The sequence below is a fragment of the Pelodiscus sinensis genome, chromosome 1 (assembly GCF_052426305.1).
Source record: "Pelodiscus sinensis isolate ZL-2025 chromosome 1, ASM5242630v1, whole genome shotgun sequence".
NCBI classification, from domain to species: Eukaryota; Metazoa; Chordata; order Testudines; family Trionychidae; genus Pelodiscus; species Pelodiscus sinensis.
Genome location: NC_143052.1, coordinates 24,475,413 through 24,500,042, shown reverse-complemented (window position 1 = coordinate 24,500,042; position 24,630 = coordinate 24,475,413). Strand labels below are relative to the sequence as shown.

The 24,630-nt window shown below is 45.4% G+C and overlaps 2 protein-coding genes across 9 annotated transcripts in view; one reads left to right on the top strand and one right to left on the bottom strand.

Moving 5' to 3' along the window:
* Positions 1-453: 453 nt before the first annotated feature.
* TMEM60 (transmembrane protein 60) lies at positions 454-8,789 on the bottom strand. 4 transcript variants are annotated; one of them, XM_075926666.2, is made up of 4 exons: positions 8,644-8,789; positions 5,480-5,595; positions 2,107-2,237; positions 454-1,108 (listed from the first exon to the last, which is right to left on the bottom strand). In XM_075926666.2, exon 4 carries the CDS (start codon positions 1,060-1,062, stop codon positions 658-660), a length of 405 nt encoding a protein of 134 aa, XP_075782781.1. In that variant the 5' UTR covers positions 1,063-1,108; positions 2,107-2,237; positions 5,480-5,595; positions 8,644-8,789; the 3' UTR covers positions 454-657. The 4 variants fall into 4 exon arrangements, with proteins under 4 accessions (XP_075782781.1, XP_075782775.1, XP_075782770.1 ...); XM_075926660.2 differs by having other exon boundaries at positions 5,480-5,538; positions 8,644-8,788; XM_075926655.2 differs by lacking the exon at positions 2,107-2,237.
* A 29-nt stretch (positions 8,790-8,818) lies between these two features.
* Positions 8,819-24,630, top strand: part of PHTF2 (putative homeodomain transcription factor 2) — a 132,335-nt gene continuing 116,523 nt past the window's right edge. For 2 of the 5 annotated variants that reach the window (XM_075926646.2, XM_075926619.2), the window contains exon 1: positions 9,012-9,495. The gene's annotated coding sequence lies outside the window, so the exon portion shown is untranslated. Of the gene's footprint in view, positions 8,958-9,011; positions 9,496-9,524; positions 9,650-24,630 lie in introns of those variants that run through there. The other 3 variants (XM_006117154.5, XM_075926638.2, XM_075926631.2) reach the window with 3 other exon arrangements.

Genomic DNA, 24,630 nt, shown 5'->3' with positions numbered 1-24,630 from the left:
GCGCAAGAATTTTTGAAAGAAAACCCCAGTCTCAGAAATGTCTGAACCATATTAGCCAAAATTAATTTTAAAAAAAATCATTAAGGCACCTACCCCTCAGAAAATTTCAGCCTTGAACTGTTAATACGGCATAGTTATACATTACAGAAAAACAGCATCTTCCATGAAGTGTCAGGCAATTGTAACAGGCAGAGCTATCAATCCCATTTAATTACTTTTAGCTGTAATAAATGCTCCAAAAATTGCACACACTATAGAAAACTGTATTAGAACTATTGTAATTAGCTTCCTGGAACTGATAATACAATGTGTATTGGAAAACTAAATCCTCCTCCCAGAAATTAAACAGATTGCACTTTTAAGAATGGAATGTAGTTTTGTGAGGTGGTACAGCTCTACCTTAAAAATATATGAATTCTGTTTAAAAAAAAATTAAATCATGTTAGAAACGCATGAAGTCAAATCTCTTTTATTTACATCAGAATATTTGTGAAAGTTCTAAGGAACTGAAAAATTCACTTTAATCCCAGCCTATCTTAAATCAAAATTTCAAAGTGACATTTATTATTTGAAGTTTGTGTGTGAAGTTTAAGAGTGTACCAAGATAGGATGACTTAGTTATTTGATACTGGTCATTTGAAAAAGTTTTGTTACAATTTAGTCTCTTCGTGCACGGAAGATGTTATATCCAAGCTCAATTATTCCCCCAGCGAGCAAGGCCCATAATGGGATAAAGACATACACTAGTTTCATTTCAGTAAACTGTTCCAGTTTAGCACAAAGGACAAGGCAGAAAGCTAATTTAAGCAGCATTGCGATGAGGTACCAGGCCTTTTTCTTTATGTTTTGAGAACCATTGCGAGGGTCATAACCAGACTTGCATCGTCCAGCCATTTTTACAATTAGCATAACGAGAAGGATAGTATCAAATATCCAGACTGGAATAAATATAAGAAACCAGTTCCACGGTGCTTTCTCATCCAGTTTTAACACCAACATGATCAGGAAGAGTAATGTGAAAAGCCATGTAAGCAGCACTCTCTGCGCCAGGGACATTCTCATTTAAACAGCTTTGATAGGGAGTTTCCCCCCACGTGTCAGCAGCAATCTAAGACAAGAAAAAAAAGTAAAAAATGGCATATCAATACTTCTTGCAAGCCAATTATCCAAGCCCCCATGCTCTCACATTCCCAACAAAACACATTCTGGAGAGCAAATGCCACAATTTACAGTTAAACTATAGCAGTCTTAATGCTAACTTATCCTTAACTTTGGAATTCTCTGTGTAGCCTGTCTTTGTGAATCTCTCTAGACAGTGGTCTCTTCAAAGCAGAAACCCTATTTATTTGTTTGCACAAGGCTAAACACATTATCAATACTTTTTCCAGGACTATGACATACAAAAAGGTGTTGAGTTCCTTAGTTGTGGCCAAAGCAAAAATTGTATGCAAACTTCTCTAAAATGACAAAGAGTCCAGTTTGGCACTTTAAAGACTAACAGATGTATAGGGCATAAACTTTCATGAGTTACAGCTCATTTCATCAGATGCCTTACTTATGCCCTGATAAACGTGGTTAGTTTTTAAGGTGCCACTGGATTCGTTTTTGCTGAAACAGACTACCTCTCTGAAACATCCTGAAAATGAATGCTGCTTTTGAAGAGACGTTTTTATCATCAAAGGAGTAAAATGCAGAGTAAACACAAGATAGCAAAGACACTAACTTAACTGCAAACTGCTGCTCAGACTGAATAATTTAAGGGAAGCCAATAAAGGTTAAGGACTTTTTTTGTGATAATTTAATCCAACAGGCACCCAGAACATTGCAGTTAGTGTTGTCTCTAACATCAGTTGCATTACTGTAGTGTTTGAAGGGAAGTCAAAGACCAATGCCCACTGAACTGGATATGATATGAAAGCACAAATAGGTCCCAATTACCATATAAGTTTATTTTGCTCCTTATTCATAGCTCCAGTTAATTATTTTAACTTGCCATCACAAGAGCTGGAGTACTAAGGGAGCCTTGTATATGACCACCAACAATATTACAGACCCGATTTCAAAGCAAAAAAGAAAGTGTTTTCATGAATACCGAACCCCTCGTACCGACACCTTCAGATATATATTTCAGATCCATGGTCATACAGCTTTTTCTGCTTCCTTCAAGGGCAGCGGACTGGACTTGATCTCTTGAGGTCCCTTCCATTTCTAGTATTCTGATTCTCTCTTCAAACCCTCTGTCAGGTATGGATATTAAATTTAGATTAATCAACTAATCGAATAGCGGATGCAATCTGCATCCACTATTTGATTAGTTGATAAGTAGCAAGAGCCCTGCCAGCTCTCAAAGGCAGAAGCAACGCGGGGAGTATGGAGCCAGCAGAGGACACAAGCAGTCCCGTTGGCCCCGCACTCCTTGCTTTTGCAATGTTCAAGAACTGTCATGTAAGCCCTCTGGGGCTCTTGTACATTTCAAAAGCAGGGAGCACAGGGCTAGTGGAGGACTGCTTGAGTCCCCCGCTCGCCCCCTACTCCCGCTGTGCTTTTGCTTTTGAAATCTACAAGAGCCCTGCTCTTGCTACATTTCAAAGGTGGAAGCGCCACCAGTTCCCCACTGAGACCCTGCCTCCTCCCACAGACACTGTGCTGGGAGGACCCGGCTTTTAAACCAGCTCCTGCTGCCCCCTTACTGTCTCTCTCAGATAGAGGCATCAAGGGGGAGTGGGAAAGCAAATAGTCAAGCATATGCTTATTGGATAGTTATGGCTGACTAATCGCTAACATCCCTACTTTCGGGTGGTAATTTCTTGAAGTCAAACCTATGACATTGAGTCAGAAAAAGCTATTTTCATCAATTCGAATGTAGCGAACCACTGTTTACTGAAAATATGTCTCACGTACTCTGAGTCCAAATTTCCACAAAAAGGGATAAATGACACAAGCTGTTATCAAGGGATAAAACAAGAAGACTGACTAGCTGGTGAGGGTACTATCATGGAGATATGGTCTGGAAGTGCTAGTTTCATAAATGCACATCATCCAAGGCAATTACTTTGTGGATAACAGATTCAGCCATTATTGCCACTAACACTATAAGGGGAAGGATTGGCAATAAAATATTTAAAAAGAAATTCAAGAAACTGACCACTTGTGACAGAGAGCTAGGGGGCAATCACCCTGGCTAGAATTATCAAATTGTTATCAGATAAACAATGAGTCAACTACTGAGGAATTCTACTTTTGGTGAAATGGTATAGAAAGCTTCGGGGGGGGGGGGGAAGAGGGGACATGAGCCGTCCATGGCTCTGGTGTGTGATGGTAATGTGGGGAGTGTCTTTCTCAGTCAGGGGGCCACATCAGTGAGAGTTTGGGTTTTTGGGTTTTTTGCTTCTCACTTGTGTGGGCCCCCCCCCCGCTGATTTTTCAGTGTATCTGTGGCTCATGACCCCCCAAAAAGTTCCCCACTCCTGCTTTAGAGGACACAGCTGGTGGTCATCCTTACAGTTTGGTAGCTTTTTACCATGTGACAGGTTCTTCGAGCATCCTAAAAATGTAAACAATTATAATTGATGATTGCATATTAATATGGGAAAGAGAACTCAGCAAGGGACAGGAGGATAACAGGATGGTGTGTTGTCTCCCTGGAGCGAAAATTTGACATGCAACTGTATGACTGGACAGGATTCTGAAGTATTTGGCATGTCTCCAGTGCTGATGAAACCACATTAGAACCAATGACTCAGCATCACATGGAACTACACAGATTAAAAAAAAAATCTTAGTTTTTGAAGAGCGCTGAAAAAGATAAACGACCAAGTGATAGTCTCTTAGATCTTTCTGTTCTGGTCCCATGAACAGAAGGCTGAAGGAGATAAATGGCTGTCTGCACTACCAGTGTGACACTGGATGTTTTGCAAAACAGTAGGCTGCATACCAGTGGGAGAGAAGATGCTACCAAAGAGATGGCCAGCTGCATATCACAGGCAGGAGTGGGATGGGAGCTAAAATTTGCAGCTGGAGACCAGCAGAAATCATATGGCGAGCATTAATCTAATAAAAAGGTGATAGTGGAAGAGGCAAATGTTGTATAAACACAAATTCAGCACATCCCAAAAACACTGAACAGATGTGGAAAAGCATATGAAGAGAAGAAATTGAATCATTTAACAATGTTAGAAATATGGGTAACAAACCAGAGGAATGGAAAATTCTCAGTGGATAGAAAATTATTTACTTTAATGAAACTGATGGGACAAATCACAGGTCTGGAATGTCAAAATCACTGCCTGTTTAGGAAGGATGGTGAAACCATTACCTATTTTCCTGTTATAGATCACTGTGCTAACTAAAAATCCAGGAGAGGGTAATGGGGAGATCTGTTACAGACCACCAAATCAAAACAGGAAAGTGTAAGAACAACCTAAATTACTCCTTTTATGCTTGTTTAATGTGTGGAAAAAATGTTTGTTTTGCAGATCTTTAATTTGTGAGGCATGAATTGGGGGTCTTGTGAAGCTAATAGTAATACAAACACAAGACCTACTTTGGACCACACAGATACAGATTAGTTAATCACTGGACTGGAAGTTATCTAATGACCAACGATCTTGACTTGATTATATTCAATTCAGACAATGAGAACAGACCCAATTAATTTATATACTCAGGCTACGTCTAGACTGGCATGATTTTCCGGAAATGCTTTTAACAGAAAAGTTTTCCATTAAAAGCATTTGCAGAAAATTGCATCTAGATTGGCAGGACGCTTATCCGCAAAAGCACTTTTTGCGGAAAAGCGTCCACGGCCAGTCTAAACCCGGTTTTCCGCAAAAAAGCCCTGATCGCCATTTTTGCAATCGAGGCTTTTTTGCGGAAAACAGTACTGTGCTGTTTACACTGGCTCTCTTGCGCAAATGATTTGCGCAAGAGGGCTTTTGCCCGAATGGGAGCAGCATAGTATTTCTGCAAGAACATTGACGATCTTACATGAGTTCATCAGTGTTCTTGCGGAAATTCAAGTGGCCAGTGTAGACAGCTGGCAAGTTTTTCCGCAAAATCATCTGATTTTGCAGAAAAACTTGCGAGTCTAGACACAGCCTCAGTGTTTCAAAAGGGCTCCATTTCCCCCATTGAGAAATTATGAGCAAAATTTACTGGAAAGAAAAGGACAGAAAAGTGTGAACAAAAACTGGTAGTTTCATTATGTCCTTGAGATAAGCAATCCTTAACAAGAGAGGTATGAGCCAAAACTCTTAGATATACCAAATGGATAGGTTCCCTCCATAAAAATGGTGACCTAAAAAGAAGGGATTAGCTCATCCATCTCATCCTTTTCTTCCCTTCCCCAAACCATGTTAAACTATGGAAGAGGATTTTTTTCTTTAAATGTAAATCTCTACTAGAATTCTTTAGAGGTTTCCTCACTGTATCTTGTAAATGGATACATCGTTTACCCCAGCGAGACTAATGTCAAACTTACCAGATCCCAAGCGATTTTGTAGAAGCCGCTATCTCTGCTCCACCACTGGCCCTCAGCACCTGGCAGGATGGTTCCAAAGGAACTGTGTTATAAGGGAATGCCCTCTTGTAGGGACTCTGCCACAGAAAAAGGCAGAGTAGAAAATCAAGCATGGAAGATCCTTCCATATAGGGATGATCAAAAGAATGAAGAAAAAAAAACCCCTTGTCTGCTCTTTTAGGCTTCTTGAAGTCAAAATTTTGCATGCAAGTCATGTTTTAGTGGAAATACTGATGCATGGGTAGAATCTGAACATAGAATTCGGCAGGTAAGAAAAGGTTAATATGTTGGTAATTCTTAAACTATGTAGTATATTAATGTTTTGGATTCTTAAAAACAGATTTTAAACAAACATACTGTTCTACTCACCTTTAAAAGAACAAGGTATCCTAAAACAATGTTCCACTTCAAGGAACAACCTCATTCATGTAACACTGAACGTTAACAACGATTGACCTGACCAGTTTTCTTTTACTAGTTCAGTAGTTTTCATACTTTTGTACTGGCGGCCAGGAATTATTCAGATGCTGCCCAGCTGATTAGGAGAGTGCCCACAGCTAGGTATTTTGTTTCTACTGGTAGTGAACATTTGCTCCCGCCACAGTGCACATAAACATTTATTTTGCACATGGATGGAAAAAATCTGCACATAAATGGAAAAGTTTAGCAAGAACACTGATGGTGACCCTTCATTTAGCAACACTGTGTGAACCCTCCCACCCACACACACATTTAGTATCATTATAAATGCTGGATGCAAAGCAGGTTTCCCGACCCATTTTAGAACCCCTGAAGAAATCCCTGGGCATTTTACGTTATGAATAACTTTACCCACATATCTATCTTACTATGCTAAAATGTTTTTTTCTCCTCACTTAAAAATAAACATTTATGTTTTTAGGGGAAAAAAATCTATGGTCATTCATTAGCTCCAAGTAATTATCCAGGTGGAAAGAAATGCCACCTTCTGCTGTGTTTTTGTATAGTATACAGTTGTTGTTCACTGCTCTCAGAAACAAGCTATTGTCAGTTGCCTTGTTTTTTGGGACTTTGAATAAAGGAATTTAACTGGTTTAGTCAGTGCTTTTACTCTCCCTAAACGCCATATTCCAAATTAGCTTAACTCTGAAGGTCAATAAACCCTTACTCTCTGGGCTTACGCACCCTACTTCATCAGTAAGTTATGCAACTTCAGCTATATGAATAACATATGTGTATGAATAAGTTCACATACTTAGATCTACTTACTACAGTGTTTTCACTGTGGTATGTCAACTACACACACTCTGCTGTCCACAGGAGAGAGACTGGTGTCTATACTAGACACAATAAATCAATCCCTGCTGGATCAATTGCTGCCTTAGAGATATAGACATAGCCAATGTTCCCTCTAATGACCAGGGCTCGACAAAGAGTGTAATCTACTCGCCACAGGCGAGTAGATTACGTCCCAGAAGAGCTGGCGCAGAGCAATCTGCGCATGTGCAGAATGATCTGCGCATGCGCAGAGCGCAGAACTGCGCGGCTGGTGAGCGGGGCTTGTCGCAGCTCAGCGAGCCCCGCTAATGACCAATGATCTTGACTTGATTATATGTGTGGATTTTTTCCATCTATGTGCAGAATAATTTTATGTGCACTGAGACACGTGTGAATGTACACCACTGATAGAAACACAAAACCCAGCTGTGGGCATCCTGCTAATGAGCTGGGCAGCATTTTAATTTCTCTGGAGCAGCAGCACAAGCACACAGCTTACAGGGAATACTGGACATAGCTAATAGCAGTACTCAGGGTAGGGAATACCATCTCCCTGAATGATGCTGGTTATGCTGATGGACAAATATTTCTGTTGATGAATACATGAACAGTGAGGGTTATGTCAGTGTTTTTCCCCCACGCCCCTGTGACATAGCTATGCCACTACAAGTTTCATGTGTAGGCAAACCCTAAACCTAGAAGTGTTTCCTGCAGTTAGGCTGGGCCAATTAGAAGCATCAGTGATCTGGAATTCATAGCTGAATTTTGACATCATGAAAGCCTCAGCAGGATAGCAACTCAGGTTGCTGTGATCTGTTCCCCAACCAGGGTGACTACTTGGAGCAGGCAATAGCTGTATTCCTTTCTTCTGTGTCAGCAGGGTTCTGCCCTGACGGAAGGTGCTGGTGAGTCACTGATAGAGACTTCTCAAGTGCAAGTCAGGGGTGCCAAATCCGCATCAAAAATACAGAAATTGGGCTTGGTTGGGTTGCAGCTTGTGGGTGGACTAGTTTTTCGCTTGCAGATTATTTTGGCTTGTTGCTTCTTTTTAATTTGTGGTGCGTTCACAGGAAGCAGAGCAAGAGGGAGAGAGTCCAGGGTGCACAGCAGACCCACCAGAAGGCAGACTGCACGCGGGGGGTCAGGAGGGAGGAGAGGGGATCTAGTCACCCAGAGCGCTGGGGGGGGGGGGGGGAAGGGGTGTCTTAGGCTGTGTCCAGACTCAGGGTTTTTTTCGAAAAAAGTAGCCTTTTTTCGAAAAAACTTCACCCGCGTCTAGACTACAGCCGCGTTCTTTCGAAATTAAATCGGAAGAACGCGGCTTTTCTTTCGACGGTGGTAAAACCTAATTCCACGAGGAAGAACGCCTTCTTTCGAAAGTGCTCTTGACAGCAAACAGGCTTTTTAGAAAGAGAGCATCCAGACTCACTGGGTGCTTTCTTTCGAAAAAGCGGCTTGCTTTTCCGAAATTCCGCGTGCAGTCTAGACGCGCTCTTTCGAAAGAGGCTTGCAGTCTAGACGTAGCCTTAGTGATCGGCTTGTTTTGACAGGCGAGTAGCTCGATGTTCAGCTGACTGTGAAGTGGGCCCTGAACCTGCCAACCACCGACTCGCTCAGCGCCGCCGTAGCCGGGTCAGCAGGTCCCCGTGCAGCTACCGCTGCTCCCGACCCCTCGCGCAGCCGGGCTCCTACAGCCAAGCGGCCGCACCCTGCGGCGGGGCCCCACAGCGCCCGGCTTGTGCAGGCCCGCGCCAGGCATCCACTAAGGGTTCGGCCCCCGCAACAGCAGCTGGCCCCGCCCCCCCGCTAGGGAACCCGCACCCGGGAGACGAGAAGCTGCTCATCCCGCCCCCACTCCTTGTACCTACCAGGCAGGCTCGGCCGCCCTGCGCAGCAGCCGCCTCACCCCGCGACCGAGGCCAGAGCCGTCCTGCTCCCTTCGCAGGGTCTCGGCTCATGACGTCACTGCCCCCCACACGCGCTGCGAGGAGAGGCTCAGCCAGCAACCGGGACAGGGCCACAGAGGAGGGGACCCCTCATAGGGAAGAAAGAGGGAGGCAGACACGCAGACCATCTCCGCGGCGGGCCCATTGGCTAGCCCACCTCGAGCTGCAGGGACAGACTGATCCACGCCCATTGGGCAGCAGAGAAGCCCATCAAGTCCTCGCACCTCACCTATTAGGTAGGACAGCTGCCCATCAAATTGAGCCCCACCTTCGCTCCGTTGCCATTGGGTATAAGGGATGGCTAGCTCGCCCTTTTTTCCCCTTCTCCAATTCAGGGACAGGGACGTCAATCAGGGCATAGTCTCAAATCAGCGACTCCTATTGTGCCAGAGACGTCCCTTCCCACCCCCTTTCCCATTGGCTAAGGCATCCGCCCGTCAAATGCGGCGCTCGCCCCTCGCCATGCCGTCTAAAGGGCGGGAGGTCGGTTCGATTCTGATGGAAGATGGTTGTGATGACGTAGCTCCCTAGTTCCTTTTTTGGGCTAAGGCGGAGCATCGTCTGAAGCGCGGCCCTTTATTCCATCCCTCTGTCCCGGCCGCGCGCTGTCTCCGCCTCTCTGTCCTGGCCGCGCGCTGTTGCTGCCGCCGCGGCGCTGCCTGTTATCGAGCTCGCGCTTCCTCACAGCTGTTGCCTTTCGTTACCCCCAGCACAGCTGCTGTCGTGTGCGTCGCGCTCTGCTCGCTGCCGCCCCATCGCGGCGCCGGGTAACCGGTAAGGTTCGAACCCCCAACGGCTACCGGGCTGGGGGGTAGAGGAACAACCTCCTCCCAGACGGGCGGAGAGGGGCAGAGGAGTTTGCGCGCCCCGCGTGGTGCGGGGAGCTGGACTGGCTGTGGCTCCTCCGCATATTGGGGGGAGGGATAAGGTGATTGTCTATGGGGGGAAGGGGGCTCAGGCTTTATTGGGGGGGGGAGAGGATGAGCGGGTGGGTGGGAAGAGCTGTTTCCACAAACGGGGAAGGAATGAGGAGAGAAGGGGGGCAATGAGGGGGCTGGTAACCGCGGGAGGGGGCAGCAGGCGGCATGGGGAGGCGGAGCAATCGGGACTGGCAGCAGGCGGCATGAGGAGGGGGAGCAATCGGACTGACAGCTGGGGAGGGGACAATGAGGGGCTGGAGCTGTTGTCACTGGACCTTACTAGGCTGTAATGGGTGGGAGTAGCCTTTCGGTTAATAGGGTGTAGTCTTACATTTTTCAAGGGGCAGTTCCTTATTCATGGGTGCTATGTGAAAAGCCCAAAGTTAAGGCTGTAATGAATAACCTGCGTTTTTGGGGGAGAGGGTGAACTTGGTTCAGTAGCTGGAGCAGGTGATGGGAATCACATTTACTTGTTTGTTTCAAGGCCCTGTATCATACAATCTGTATTTTTCATCTAACCTGATTTCCTTTCATATTCTTTCTTTGCATTCATTTGCCTGTTTTTTGTTTTGTTTTGTTTTAAATCTCTGCTTTCTGTATCCTCTTTGCCCCAACACTGACAGCCCCTCTGTTCCAAGCAGTCCTTCTGCTTGAATCTCCCTCAGAAATTGTTAGCCAGGCCACCTCCTTTGCCACACTAAGAGTTCTCTCTCAAACGCCTTCTGATCCCTCTTTCCTATGAGATGGGGAATGGAAATGAGCTAAATGACAAATATGCCAAATTGTGTACCTGCCTTATTTTTGTTCTCTCCTTGCTGTTTTTCCATGACCCTCCCTCCCTTAATGAATTGTGTACATTTTTAGTCTGTGTGCTCTTTAGTCTCAAATTCTCAGAAGGGCAGCTGTGTTAGTCTGTAACTTTTAAAAATGAGTGGTACGTGGCACCATAGAGACTAACAAAACTATATATATGATATCCTCGTGGGTAAACCCCACATCTTCAGATGAGATGCCTCAAGACTGTTTTCATTTGTTTTGTCAGGTGCCTAGTATACTTTTGGATGCTTGAAAAATTAATGCAGAGTTGAGATTTCTGGTTTTAGTCTAAACTCTGCCAGCATCTTGCTATGTGACCTTGAGTGAGTCACTTAACCTTTCTGGTCCTTCAATATCTATCTATACTATGACTTACCTCCAAAGAGCATTGTGAGTTTAGGTTGAATGTTTGTAAAGTGTTTTGAGGTCCTTTGATGAAAGATGGTTGAAACAAGTATGAAGTATTAGTGACATGCCAACACCTTTTTAGTATTGCACCTGAATGGTTTGGAATGTGTCCTGAGTCTTCTCCGGTTTGCTTTTTTGTTGATTCTAGAAAGAAGATGGCTATATCAATAGGAAATGTTCTACTTGAAACAATCTGTTAATCCCACTATGTGAAAAGACACCATTTTTAGTGGCATTTAATACAATTGCTAAATATAGGATATATTTTCATTATGTATTGCAGCTCATTAATGCTCTAAATCTGTTGGGGTTTTTTTGTTTTGTTTCCAGTGTATATATATGTGTCTGTTTGTGATGAGCTGTATATATTTAACTTTTCCTGCAGCTTTGGTGGGCTCCAGTGAACTGCCTTGTTTTGCTACTTACTCTACAGTTCATTGGAAAAGATTATCCTTTTTTCAACAAACTTATTTTTGTTTCTCAAGGGTGTTCAGGAACTCATGCATATGAGAGAGAAAACATTTATTTTAGTTTTTTAAAAGCGTTGGCTTATTTCTATAGCTCCTATATGGTGGTCTTAAACTCTTTTCAGAACTAAAATGGAAAACAGAGGCTACTATTCAGAAATGTTGTATTTGAAATCCTGATTCATTTTTTTTAAAAGGAATTTCCATGTAATTAGATTTTCTGTTCTATGTGTTTTTTGGTATTGACATAATTATTACTCTACTCTAAATATAAACATTACTACTGGTAAAATGTGAATTTGAGTCATCTGAGTGAGATCTTTGAATTCATAAAAGACTTATTCAGTGTGGATTTGTAGGAAAAATTAATTGTACTGTACAGATGTCTCGAAAAAGTTATTCCAGTGATGTAACGTTATGAGCTAGTTCTATTTTAGGAAAAAGCTCAGTTCTACAATAGTTGAAATTGGTTTAATAACTACACAAATGCATAGGGAAACAAGGAAATATTAATGATATTGGGCATGGATATATAGCGTAGTTGAATTAAGAGGCCTCATTGTTCATTTTGGTGGAGCAATAGTTTATTCCCACACACATAGCAGGGTGGAGTAGCTTTTGGAGACACACAATGCTGTTCCTGTACTAACTGGCAGGGGTCACTGGAAAGCAACAGTCATTCCTTCTTTCTTCATTCCTGAGAGTTAAATGTATTCTAAATAGGTTTGGAAGAATTATTTTTGTCAGTAAATGTTGGTAAACTATGATTTCACCTCCCATACAGACTAACTAAAAATATATCCATGTATAATACACATAGGTAAAATGCTACATAACATTACAGTTTGAACGGCTCTAGTTTGGCGCTCTTTCGTCTGGCAGCATCTGTGGTCTGGCATGATTATAGTTGTCCACTTATCCTGGATATGGTCAAGTTACCAGCAGTCCCATAAAGTTTGTTTATAGCCACCAGTCCAGACTCTTAGTGTTCTGTGCTGCTGCTAAGCTCTAATTTACCCCTAATTGTAAAGTACTCCAGCTGAGGCCTAACTAGTGCAGAGTAGAGCGGCAGAATGACTTACAACACACCTGTTGATACAACCTAGAATCATATTTGCTTTTTTTGCAACAGCATCACACTGACTCATATTCAACTTGTGGTCCACTATGACCCCTAGATCCCTTTCCGCCATGCTTCTTCCTAGACAGTCGCTTCCCATCTTGTATGTATGGAACTGATTGTTCCTTCCTAAGTGGAGCACTTTGCATTTCTCTTTATTAAACCTCATCCTGTTTACTTCTGACCATTTCTCTAACTTGCTAAGGTCATTTTGAATTGTGTCCCTATCCTCCAAAGAAGTTGCAACCTCACCCAGTTTGGTATCATCTGCAAACTTAATAAGCGTACTCTCTATCCCAATATCTACATCGTTGATGAAGATATTGAACAGTACGGGTCCCAAAACAGACCCTTGCGGAACTCCACTTGTTATCCCTTTCCAGCAGGATTTAGCACCGTTAACAACAACTCTCTGACTACGGTTATCCAGCCAATTATGCACCCACCTTATCGTGGCCCTATCTAAGTTATATTTGCCTAGTTTATCAATAAGAATATCCTGCGAGACCGTATCAAATGCCTTACTAAAGTCTAGGTATATGACATCCAAACATTTTTATGTTTAAAAGCGTTTAATACAGTAACCATATAGCTGCTAAAAAATCTTACACACACACACACACACACACACACTCTCTCTGTCTCTGTCTCTGTCTCTGTCTCTGGGGGCTCTACAATAAATAGTTTAATGAAGCCTCTCCAGGAGTGGGGCTGCCAGCCCTTGCCCACCTGGTTCCCAGGGAGGAGGCTTCACTGCCCTGCCATGGTGAAAACGCCTCCCCAGGAGGCTGGATTTAACAGATATCATTAAGTTGTAGGCGTAATCTTGTCTGTTAAATGGCTAGTTGATTAAACCCTAAAATCCCTAATCTGCAGAAGAGGAAGTGCTCTGTTTGTAGTCCTGTGAGTACCTAGAGCATGTCTGCTTGGTGCTCCATAACGTTCATGAGCTGCTCCGTGGCTTTGTTCTGATGTTGTTCTCCTTTCGGTCCCTCTTCTTGTCTTTCTGCTTTCAGTTGTTCTTCTGCTGCAGAATCCAGCATAACATCATGCAGAAAGTCCTCCCTGCTTTTCTGTGGTCTCATTCTGATCCTGCACAACCATTCAGCCAGCAGTAAGAAAGAGGGAGGCTGGGCTCCCAAAGTCAGATCTGTGAAGCCAAAATGCACCACTTTTACAGTGAACTGCAAACTAAAGTGCTTCTGTATCAGTCTTTTTAAAACAAGTTTGTGAATGGTGGCTATTGCTCACTAGCTGATCCTAGGTAAGCACACTTGAATCACAGGACCCCCAAAATGGTGAATAACTGCAGGGGCAGGAGAACTTCAAGTTCCAGCATTGAACTGGGCATGGAGCTCTTGGTGACAGTCAGGGATGTGGGGGGCTTGTCAATCATTATGTCCCTACATTTTCTACAGGCAGTGTTCATTGTGGAAAATGTCTCACTTTTGAGGATGACCAGTAAATCAAGGGAGGGTCTTCTCCAACACTGCAGCTTCTAACCTGACCTGTGTACTGCGATGGTGCTCCCACCCATAATGATAGAGTTGTGTGGAGATGTTACCCTGTGGCAGTGGATTGCCCAGTATCTCCATGAGACTTTTGTGAAGATCGGAGGCAGATTCCCATGAAGTGGGGGAGTCCAATACCCTATTCCTCTACTTTGCCTAGGCATGTGGTGGTATGTGCATTACACAGACACAAGGAATCCTTCCCTGCATGCTCAATAGAAAACTAAAACTGCTTTATTCAAGACTCCTGCCCTCAACTCTCTTCAACTCCGAAAACTGAAGCCATTTACTAGGGACCTATTTCTCATTTGAGTTAGCATGTACCAGCATCATGCCTTCTATTTTCTCTTCGCTACATTTTGACTGCTGTGACTAGCTAGTCTCCTTGAGGGTAGAGGAAGAGCTCCTAGCTGCAGGCATCTTGAAACACCAAGTCATCCTCTGCATCTGGTTCCCATCCACCATTTCCTCATGGCTTAGTCCACTCTCCACTGGCCCCTCAGCCACTGATGTATCCAGGTGGGTATTCACAGCAGTGGTGGGGTCACCAATGAATATCGTGTTCAGCTCTTTTTAGTACTTACAGTTCATGGGTACAGCACCAGAGTGGCAATTAGCCTCCTATGCCTTGTGATAGGCATTCCACAGCTCCTTCACTTTGATCCTGCACTGTAGTGTATCCTGATTATGGCCTTTTCCCATCATGCAGAGTGTCTGTAGGTGCCATCATTCCTATGGCTGGAGTGCAGCTGGAACTGGACTGTCTCCTCTCCCCAAATGCTAATGAGATCTAGCACCTCAGCACTGCTCCAAGTGGAGGTTCATCTTGTGCATGGAGTAGCCATGGTCACCTGGAAAAATACAGTGAGACCACGGCATACTTCTCTTCCTGTTTGCTTAGTGGATTTTCAAAATTCCAAAGGAACGTAAAGGATGAGAACAGGCATTGTGGGACCTCTTTGGAGGCCATTTGCAATGCTGTAATATAGTGTTTCCCAATTTTATTTGGCCACAGGACCCTTTTAAACTCAAAGAATTTTGCAGAACACATAATAAAAGTTTTAAATATGGAGATGAAAAAGTAGACCACAGATAAGTAAAGATGATGATAAACAAATTCTAAACAAGGTCATGAGATCAATAGTTAAGAAATTACACAACTATACTGAAGTGAAGTATTTGCAAGAGCACTGCCTGCGCACTCCCATACAAACAACTGGTTTGACAGCAGAAGCTTCGACTTTGTCCGACATAGTGCTAGTATATTCGTATTTAGTCACCCACGTGATCCACTCTCCCTGAGAGTGAGTAAGGGGATTTACAGTGGTATAGAACAGGAGATTGCACCACTGACTGTACGTGCAGCACTGAGTAGTGACATCATTGTCCCCATTCTCTGGCTGAGCTGGCATTACACAGGGACATTTATGGCAAACACAAATGAAAATTGTTTTCAATAGAATTCATAAATGCTTAAATTTTTTTAAAATAATAAAATGTTACTATAATGGAATTTTCTCATGGAACCCTTATTTTCACTTCCACAGAACCCTTGGGTTCCGGAACGCCGTTTAGGAAACATTTCTGTAATAGATCAGGGTATCCACTCTGTCAGTGTGGTGCTATAGCTCCTGTGCAGAGAGATGTACACCTCTCAGGTAGTGTTTCATAGTGTTGCAATTGTGTAGTTTGTTCACTGTGTCTTGGCAATGTATATACCTCAGGAGTTCTTGCTCAGAAAGCGACTTTACTGCACAGAAACTTGCCAGTCTCTGACATTCTCTGCTGGATGTCTTGCCATCAGCTCCAGCTCTGCATAGCTAAATTGAGCTCTTCATCTTGCACCTCTGTTAATCTCGTTTCTTGATCACCGTGAACGCTGTCACCATTCTGTCATTCAGACCTGTAACCTTGGTGCCAACTATGACTCATCCTGAACTTGAAGAACGAGAGAGACCTCTATGTCTAAAGTCCTTCCACTCCCCCCCCCCCCCCCGAATAATCTAACACATTGTCCTTCCACACAGACTGGATAAGCATTTTAGCTATCCTCTCATATCTTCATTACTGCAGCATCTTTCCTTTGTCCTTGACAAGGCAGTCTTGCCCCTGATATTCATTCAGCAAGCTGCTACTAAGAATGGGAGTTTTGGTGCTGCTGTGTCTCCAATCTGGAGAATTAAGAGAGCAGTGCTCTTGGTGGGCTGTGCACATGGGGTAGCCAGCACATGCAGTCTAGAGCGGCTACTACATGTGTGCAGCCAACCGACCCCTCCCTCCCCCTCAGTCTCTTTTCTGCTACCATGGGCTTCAATCGGAACCAGCAGCCACCTTAGATATCCTCTAGTACTTTGTTAGTCAAGCAAAATTGTTTGTTAGTTACAATTTAGTCATAGGTACAGTTATTAGATTCTTGTTAAACATTTTTTTTGTAAAGAGACTGTTTGAACTTTTTCAACCATTGTCTGTATAGCAGACATGCCTGGTTCTCCAGGTTTTAAAAGGTTTCTGACAGTCACTCACTGAGATAATGGACATTCTGAGAGGGACACTCTGAGTAAGTGCCCTCACTGTTAGCTTATCACCAGGACCAGGCTAGAGAGCTCCAACTCAAGCATCTATTAAGTCCATGTGGCCAGTGTCTGATTCAGAGTACACCACACTGCTGAGACAACCTTCTCCTGCGGTGAACTTTGAAAGAGCAGCTCCCTCAGGGTTGAGCTCTGTGGACTCTGCTTTGGCACAGTCCTTTAGGAAGCACTCCCCCCCCCCCCCCCCCAACACACACGCACAAAAAATCAGCACCAGCACTGGGCACATCTGGCACTGAGATGTCCTTCACTCCTCAGTCTTAGGCACTGACTATCTTCAAGGCCCTAGCCATAACAAAGCCCAAGTCTGCTCTGTCGGCACCGACCAAGACATCCTTAGCAGTGATGAAACTATCTATGCCACCACCTACCGCACTGTCAGTTCAGAGCAAACAACCTCTGTGCAACCTCCACTGCAGCTCCCCATAGCACTGATGTCAGCGTAGAATATCCTAGTACTGCAGATATTTACAGTGGCTGCAGGCTTGTTCATAACATCAGTGCCTGGAACACCCACTATTTGGCACCAATGGCACATCAAATACATCCCGCTTCAGCCTATCAGCTACACCAGCATGATCAGCACCTTCACTATCTAGTGATAATGAGGAAGACTCTGAGCATTTACACTCCAAGGCACTCCTCACTGAGACCCACGCAGCCTTCAGTAGCTGCCTCGACCAATGCTGATGCTGGCTGTGTACCAGGTGCAACATCCCCAAATGCCTTCCCACCCATCTCTAGCACCCAGATCCTGAGTATCTCCTCCTCCACCAGCAAGCCAGTCAAAGGCTGAAGAAGAGGAGGATCCAGAGATGATAGAAGAGGAGTTGGCTTCTGAGTCCCTATGACTGGCTCATATCCTTCTCCTTACCAGATGACATAATTGTGCCTTCCCCATAGCAGGGGATGACTTTTAAGTCATTTCAGGGCATTGCTTTGGTAGACTTATCAGACACAGCACAGGTTAACTGATTATCCTACATGCCTCCTCCACAGCCAACCTGGGCTTACTCATAGATCCGACCAAAATGATATGGCAGTTTCCAACCACGCCTTGTCCAACCTGTAAAAGGTCAGATGAAAAAATGTGGCACCTCAAGGAGCAGATTTCTTCTCGTACTCTACCCTTAACTAGTTCGTCATAGAGGCAGTAAACCACAGGAGCAGGCAATGGACAGCTCGTACCAGGTTGTGTGATAGGGACTGGAAAAGATTGGATCTTTTTGGTAGAAAGACATGTTCTTCAGCTACTCCCCAACTGAGGATTGTCACTATTTAGCTAATAGGGCCACATATACATCCAATCTTTGATTGAACAATTGCCAGATAGCAAACGAGAACAGTTCAAAGCCAACGTTAGCAAAGGGGCCCTTTATCTTGCACCTCCCTCCAACCCACTATCGGCTCAGCCGACCACAACTGCCAAATCCATTTCCATTGCCGTGTTTATGCAAAGGACTTCATGACTGCAGTTGACTGGTTTCCCCGGGGAGTCCAAGTTACCATGGAGGACTTGCCCTTTGAAGGATCCATGTTATTCGTGAAGTCCACTCCACCGGGATTCTTGATCCACCCTTAAAACCTTGGGTATCCATGTGCTTGTGACAGAGAAAGCAGATCAGGTTCTTCAATCAGAGATACAGGCCAACTTCCTTCATGCAGCCACAGAGGCATTACAATAATAGACGAAAACAATGCCAGAACACAAACAGACAACCAATTGACCACTCAGCACCATCCCAACATGCCAAAACTTTTGAAGAGTTGGTTGAGGGCAGGACCACCTTGAAATGTCCAGGGCAATATCTAGGCTTCCCCATTCAGGAACAGACTAGCATCCTTTTACCAAGCGTGGAGCCACGTCATCATGGACAGATGGGTGCCGACTAGCTACTGCATCCCCTTTTCAACTACCTCCCCTACCCACTCCCTCCACCCATTCCTCTTCAGGGACTCCTCATGAGATCACACTCATGTGAGAACTGAACCAGCTTCTGCAACTGGGACCGATAGAACACGTACCTCAACAACATAGGGGAAAAGGGCTCTACTCCCAAAATGGAAGCCTATCCTTGATTTGTGCAACCACAGCTAGTTCATTCATGCTCACCATGTCAAAATGGTAACCTTTGCCACTATAATCTCTGCTTGGAGAAGGGAGATTAGATGTCTACCCTCGACCTACAGGACATACATTTCCATATTGCTATATACTCTGCAAACAGGCATTTCCTCTGATTTGTGATTTGTTATAGATTCCAGTACAGAGTATTCCCTTTTGGGTTCTCCACTGTCCCATGAGTTTTCTCTAAGGTCCTAGTAGTGGTCGTAGCACATCTGTACAAAATGGGAAATTGTCATCTTTCCATAGCTGGATGATTGCCTGCTAACAGGACCTTTTCTTCTTGACTGGGTGAGTGATTATAATCACCAGAGCCCTCTTCGACAAGCTTAGTCTGCAGTTGACACCCACCTAGAGTTCATAGGTTCTCACCTAGACTGTACAGCTTTTGCAATATTACTCCCGCTACAGAGAGCTGCTGCCATCTCAGACTTGGTCTCCTGTGGACTGTCTGTGCTAAGGTTACAGTTAAGCTTTGCTTCACTCCTAGGCCATATGACTGCAGCCACCTTTGTAATCCCACATGCATGCTGCCACATGAAGCTGTTACAGATGTGGCTGCATACGGTATACAGGCAATACTGCCACCACATAAACATCTCTCTCTGCCTGCCAAGATAAGTCTCTTTCTTGGTGGAGGGACCCTTTCATCCAGCACCCCCATCAGTGACTATCACCACAGAGGCGTCTCTAATAGAATGGGGGATCCCATTTAGACCACCATGTCATTCAAGCACGCTGGTCTCGGAATCCAAACTACACATCAACCTACTGGAAGTCAGAGTGGTCCACAAAGCATGTCACGCTTTCTCTGATCCAAAACATGTCAGTACAGATACTCACAGATACTACTAAATGTAGAACTCACCAAGGTAGAGCTCACTCTTACTCTGTCTAAAAGCGGTCTAACTGTAGTAGTGGTGCATCCCATACAACATCAGTCTAACGGCAGCCCATTTTCCTGGCAAAGACAACATTCTGACACAACCTGAGCAGACAATTTACCCTTAATCACGAATAGGATGTTAAGGACTAGTCGACTATCCAATTTTTGGAATGAAACTCAAAAGAAATCAAATGTGAGCTACTTTTATGGTGGATTGAACTACTAGACACCCAGGAAATGGACAGAACCCTCTCACCTATTCAGCCAGACTTTTCTATTGTAGGAAGTTTTATTGCCAAAACCCAGAGAGTGTGTTCATATTGTGACATGAGAGAAGTCATGACATATGCCCAATTTTGGTGACAAACTTCCAACTCTACATGAGACTTTTGTCTTTCCCCTCCCTTTTTATTGTCTACAGTTATGCAGTGTATACTACAGTAGGTTTTATTTTTGTAAAGTTTATTGATCTCTAGCATGTTTCCCACAATGCCTGATTAGCCACTCTGGCCACCACTTCGAATTCTGCTGCTCTGCAGCCATGTAAACAGGTATGCAGATGTGCCCCTCCCATCTGCAATCCCCAGGAACTTTAAATTTCATTTCCTGGTGTCTGGCTCATTGTGTTGTGGTCCTCATGGTGTCTTCTCAGGGAAACAGGGATGGCTATGGCTCACAACATTCTCGTGCTTGGAGCACCACAGCTTTTTGATCTTATCAGTGTGTAGGGTGAAGAATTGGTGCAATCACAGCTGTGAGTGACCTGTAGGAACTGGGATACGTATGATCACATTTCTCGAGCCCCTGTGTGAGAAGGGGTATGAGTGAGACACCCTATAATGTGGAGCCAAGTTAAAGGAACTCCAATACCCACAACGTGCTATTTTTATAAAGAACTGGATGCAATCCTGGGTGGAGACCCCATGTCCATACCCAGGGACATTGTGGATACTTCCCATAGCACAGAGTCAGAAACCGATGGTTCCCGGCCTGTAGGAGGGCTTGGGATTCTTCTGTCCCAAGTGCAGGACACTTCCCTTGTCCTTGTTGAACTTCATCAGATTTCTTCTGGCCCAGTCTTCCAGTTTGTCTGGGTCACTCTGGACCATATCCCCACCTTCCTGCATATCTACCTCTCTTCTCTCTTCTCTCTTCCCCCCCCCCCCCCCCCCCCGTGTCATCTGTGAACTCATCCATCCCCCTCATCCAGGTAATTAATAAGGATGTTGAACAAAATTAGCCCCAAACTTTTGGGGTACTCCTTTTGATACCAGCTGCCAACCACACATTGATTCACTGATCACTACCTGTTGAGCCTGACGATCTAGCCAGCTTTCGATCCATCTTGCAGTCCATTTATCCAATCCATACTACTTTCACTTGCTGACAAGAATACTGTAAGAATACTGACAAGTAACCTTGTCATAGAAGGCAATCAGGTTGACTTGTTAGAATCTTTATCATGAGAAGTACAGTCACTCTGTTAATGGTTACTTGAAGTCAGGTGTGTTCACCAGCAGACAGATTCTGTCAACTTAGGAAAAAACCTTGGAGGGTAAAGGAAGATCTGATCAAGGTTTTGTGTTGCATCATTCAATGCTTTAAACAGAGGAAAATGGAGCATAGAAGAGCTATGGCGATGCAAATCAGAACAGAAACAAATGAGTGCATGCTAAAGCCCCTGGAAACCTAGAATGAGATGCTGAACTGTTTTGGACAGATGCACAATGAACAGAACCACTGATCTTCTTCCCGATGCATGCAAACTCTTTTTACAGCAGCTAGCTGTTCCTCTATGCCCACACATCCGTCTTCATGGCCAAACATTTCTTTATCCAGCAACTCTCCCTCTGTGCCCACACATTCATTTTTTACAATTAGATAACTTCCCCCCTCCCCCCAGCATATTCCACTCTGTGAAAGCAGCTATGACTTTGACAGTTAACACATTTGTGAAGCTTTCCAATAACCCTTACCACTGAGCATCCTGTTTGAAAAACCTAAATAAAGACACATGTGATGTGGGTTTCTATGAATTAATTTCCATGATAGAACCCAACCCAGTTACTCTGGCTCTTGTGGAAGCCTGTAATAAGCCTTGGAGTTCATTGAAATGTCTTGCTCAGGATGAGCAGTGGGATGAGGCATGGAAGAAAGCCCAGCACAAAGACATGTCCGCATCCCTCATTGTCAAAGTGGTTCCTCAGAGCCTCCCTGATATTGATGGCCACCCCATGGGCTCCTCTGGCAAAAGTGTCTGGCTGTTCAAACTGTGCGCCCACAGCCAAATCTTCACCCTTACTGTGTCACAGATATAAGCAACAGCATGCAGTCATCATGTTGGGGATATGATCTTCCCTAAGGCCCAGCCTGCCACAGAGACCCCTCCATCATGCTTTCAATATGCCAAAGGCACGTTCAACATAAGGACGTTAGAGTGATTATTTGGCTAATTGCATAGTCAGTAAGGAGGGCTGCTCTGCAGAGCTGCGGCAGGACTAGATCGCACGGCTCTGGACTGGTGCGGCTCTGCATTTTAAATGTAGTAGGAGCTCAGTGGCTCTTACTACATTTAAAATACAGAGTGCATCAACCTGGATTGCTCAGTCCTGCCTTGGGCTTGATCCAGCAGCTCTCATTCACTGGGGCCCAGCTCCCCACTGGGGGCCGCTGTATACAGGGGCTGCTGCTGGAGCCTCGGCCCCCTGCAGGCAGAGGCTGCTTTGTGGCAGCATCTCCTCCCCTCCCCCCGTGAAGTCAGTGCTGGGGGGAATTGGCTTCCGTCCCCCCGTCCCCCCCCGCCCTTTTCTGCTTCTCATACAGAGGCAGCAAGGAGGAAGGGGAAGTAAGTAGTCAAGTTGACTACTTGATAAGCTTAGCTTTATCTGGTGGTCGAGTATTTGCTCACCTCCCTAATTCAACAGCCATGTGGCATCAGTTTAGCCTGTTGTTGAACTACTCCTTACTGCTATCCAAGTGAGATTTCATGAGCCAGGCCCGTTTAAGGAGAAAACCACATCACCTAGGATCTCTTATGGGTAATTCCACATCCCCCACTATAATTTTGTGCTTTGGAAAGAAATTCCCAGCATGCAGCTTTCTGTACAGGCCACTGTTCCTGAAGATGCATACATCATACACCTTTCCAGACTACCCCACATTTATGTCTGAAATGTCCATGGTGACTTACAAGCACCTGAAGTATTATCATGGAGAAGTACCCCTTACAGTTGATGTGCTCTTGAGACAAGGTGGGGTGCTGCTACAATAAGACTGTGTGCCAGCGATTGCCCTGCCAGTTTGGAAAGCTTACGTCAGCAAAGCCAGCCACTTTGTCATCAATATTTCTGAGATTCGCAGTCCTACACAAAAAAATGTGATTTATTGCCATGCTGCCCTGATGGTAGACTTCACTGCAAACTGGTTTGCAACTGAATGATAGGAATTGGGAGTCGCCAGCTTCCACAAAGCCAAGGCTCTATTGAGAGGTCGGGCGTCTTTGTGCCACAGTTCAAGGGCCAGCTCTGCACATAACATCAGGAAGAAAATTCTGTAGCATCTAGTCTTCATCCTACACCTGCATGATAATGCGATCCCAAAATCGCTGCCCTCCTCTCAAAGTGATGTGCTACTGTGCACAGCTGGTCTGTGACAGCCCACTGCAGTGCCACTTTGCTGTTGTCCCTGTAACTACCATTGTCATCAGCATCCAAGTTTCCATCCTCTGCTATTGATTGCATAAGTAGTTCTGCTGCAATGCATGATGTCCTAAGCACATTGAATGCAACATGGAGAGAAGTCTGAGATCCATAATTTCTCACAGCTGATGCTGGAATTTGCAGCAAGGACTGTCATTCAAGTACAGGCAGTCCCCGGGTTACGTACAAGATAGGGACTGTAGGTTTGTTCTTAAGTTGAATCTATATGTAAGTCAGAACTGCCTCGGGCTTCCTGGAATCAGCTGCTGATCAGTTTCAACAGGCTGAATCTGGAGGCCAGTTCCATACAGATTCAACTTAAGAACCCCAGGCGTCCCCAAGTCAGATGCTGCTGAAACTGATCAGCGGCTAATTCCAGGAAGCCCGGGGCAGAGCAACTCTGCCTCGGGCTTCCTGTAGTCAGCACTGGTCAGTTTCAGCAGTGGCTGACTTGGGGATGCCTGGGGCAGAGCAGCTGGGGTGCTGCTGGGTTGCTCCAGTAGCGCTGAGAGCGGCGCTGCGGGACCAACTGGCAGCGCCCCAGCTGCTCTACCACAGGCGTCCTGAGAAAAGACTGGTCTGCTGGGGGGGGAGGAGGAGGCGGGTGCACTAGCTGCACCCCCCCCCTCCCCATCAGACCAGGGAGACGCGGGCGGCGGGACCGTGACGTGTCGCGGTCCCGCTGCCCCGGTCCTCTGCGTCTCCCTGGTCTGCTGGGGGGCCTCCCCCCCCACCCCCTCAGCAGACCAGGGAGACGTGGAGCAAAGCCACAGAGGACTGGGCGGGGGGACCGCCCAGACGCGCCGCGGTCCCGCCGCCAGGGTCCTCCGCGGCTTTGCTCCGCGTCTCGCTGGTCTGCTGGGGGGGGTCCCCCAGCAGACCAGAGAGACGCGGTCTCCCCCGGCAGACCAGGGAGACGCGGAGCAGCTTTTCTCGCCCTGGAGGACGCGGGCGGCGAGACTGCGGTGCGTCTGGGCGGTCCTGCCACCCGCGTCCTCCAGGGCGAGAAAAGCCCCGTTCGTAAGTGCGGACCAAGTCAGATCCGCGTAACCTGGGGACTGCCTGTACTGTGAAAGTAAGCTGGGAGCCCAGGCAGAGCTGGGAAACAAAGAGGTGGCTGACGGGATTTTTTTTCACATTTCCAAAATGCCTAAATGTTATGTTGCACATTCCTGTAGAGCTTAATGGCTGAAGGTGATGCCAGACACTGTGGGATGCTTACGCACATTGCTTTGCTGTTTCTATCAACAGGGGAGCTAATAATGTGGCCATGAATTGCTGAAAATGGGTGGCAGAAAATCTTGTTGGGAGTTTTCACTTTTGGCCACTTTTGCATGTTGATAGCACTTCTGTTGCCAAACCTTTTC

Bases quoted from the DNA above. Each gene is read 5' to 3' on its own strand.
- TMEM60 (XM_075926666.2), bottom strand. From the start codon at position 1,062: ATGAGAATGTCCCTGGCGCAGAGAGTGCTGCTTACATGGCTTTTCACA.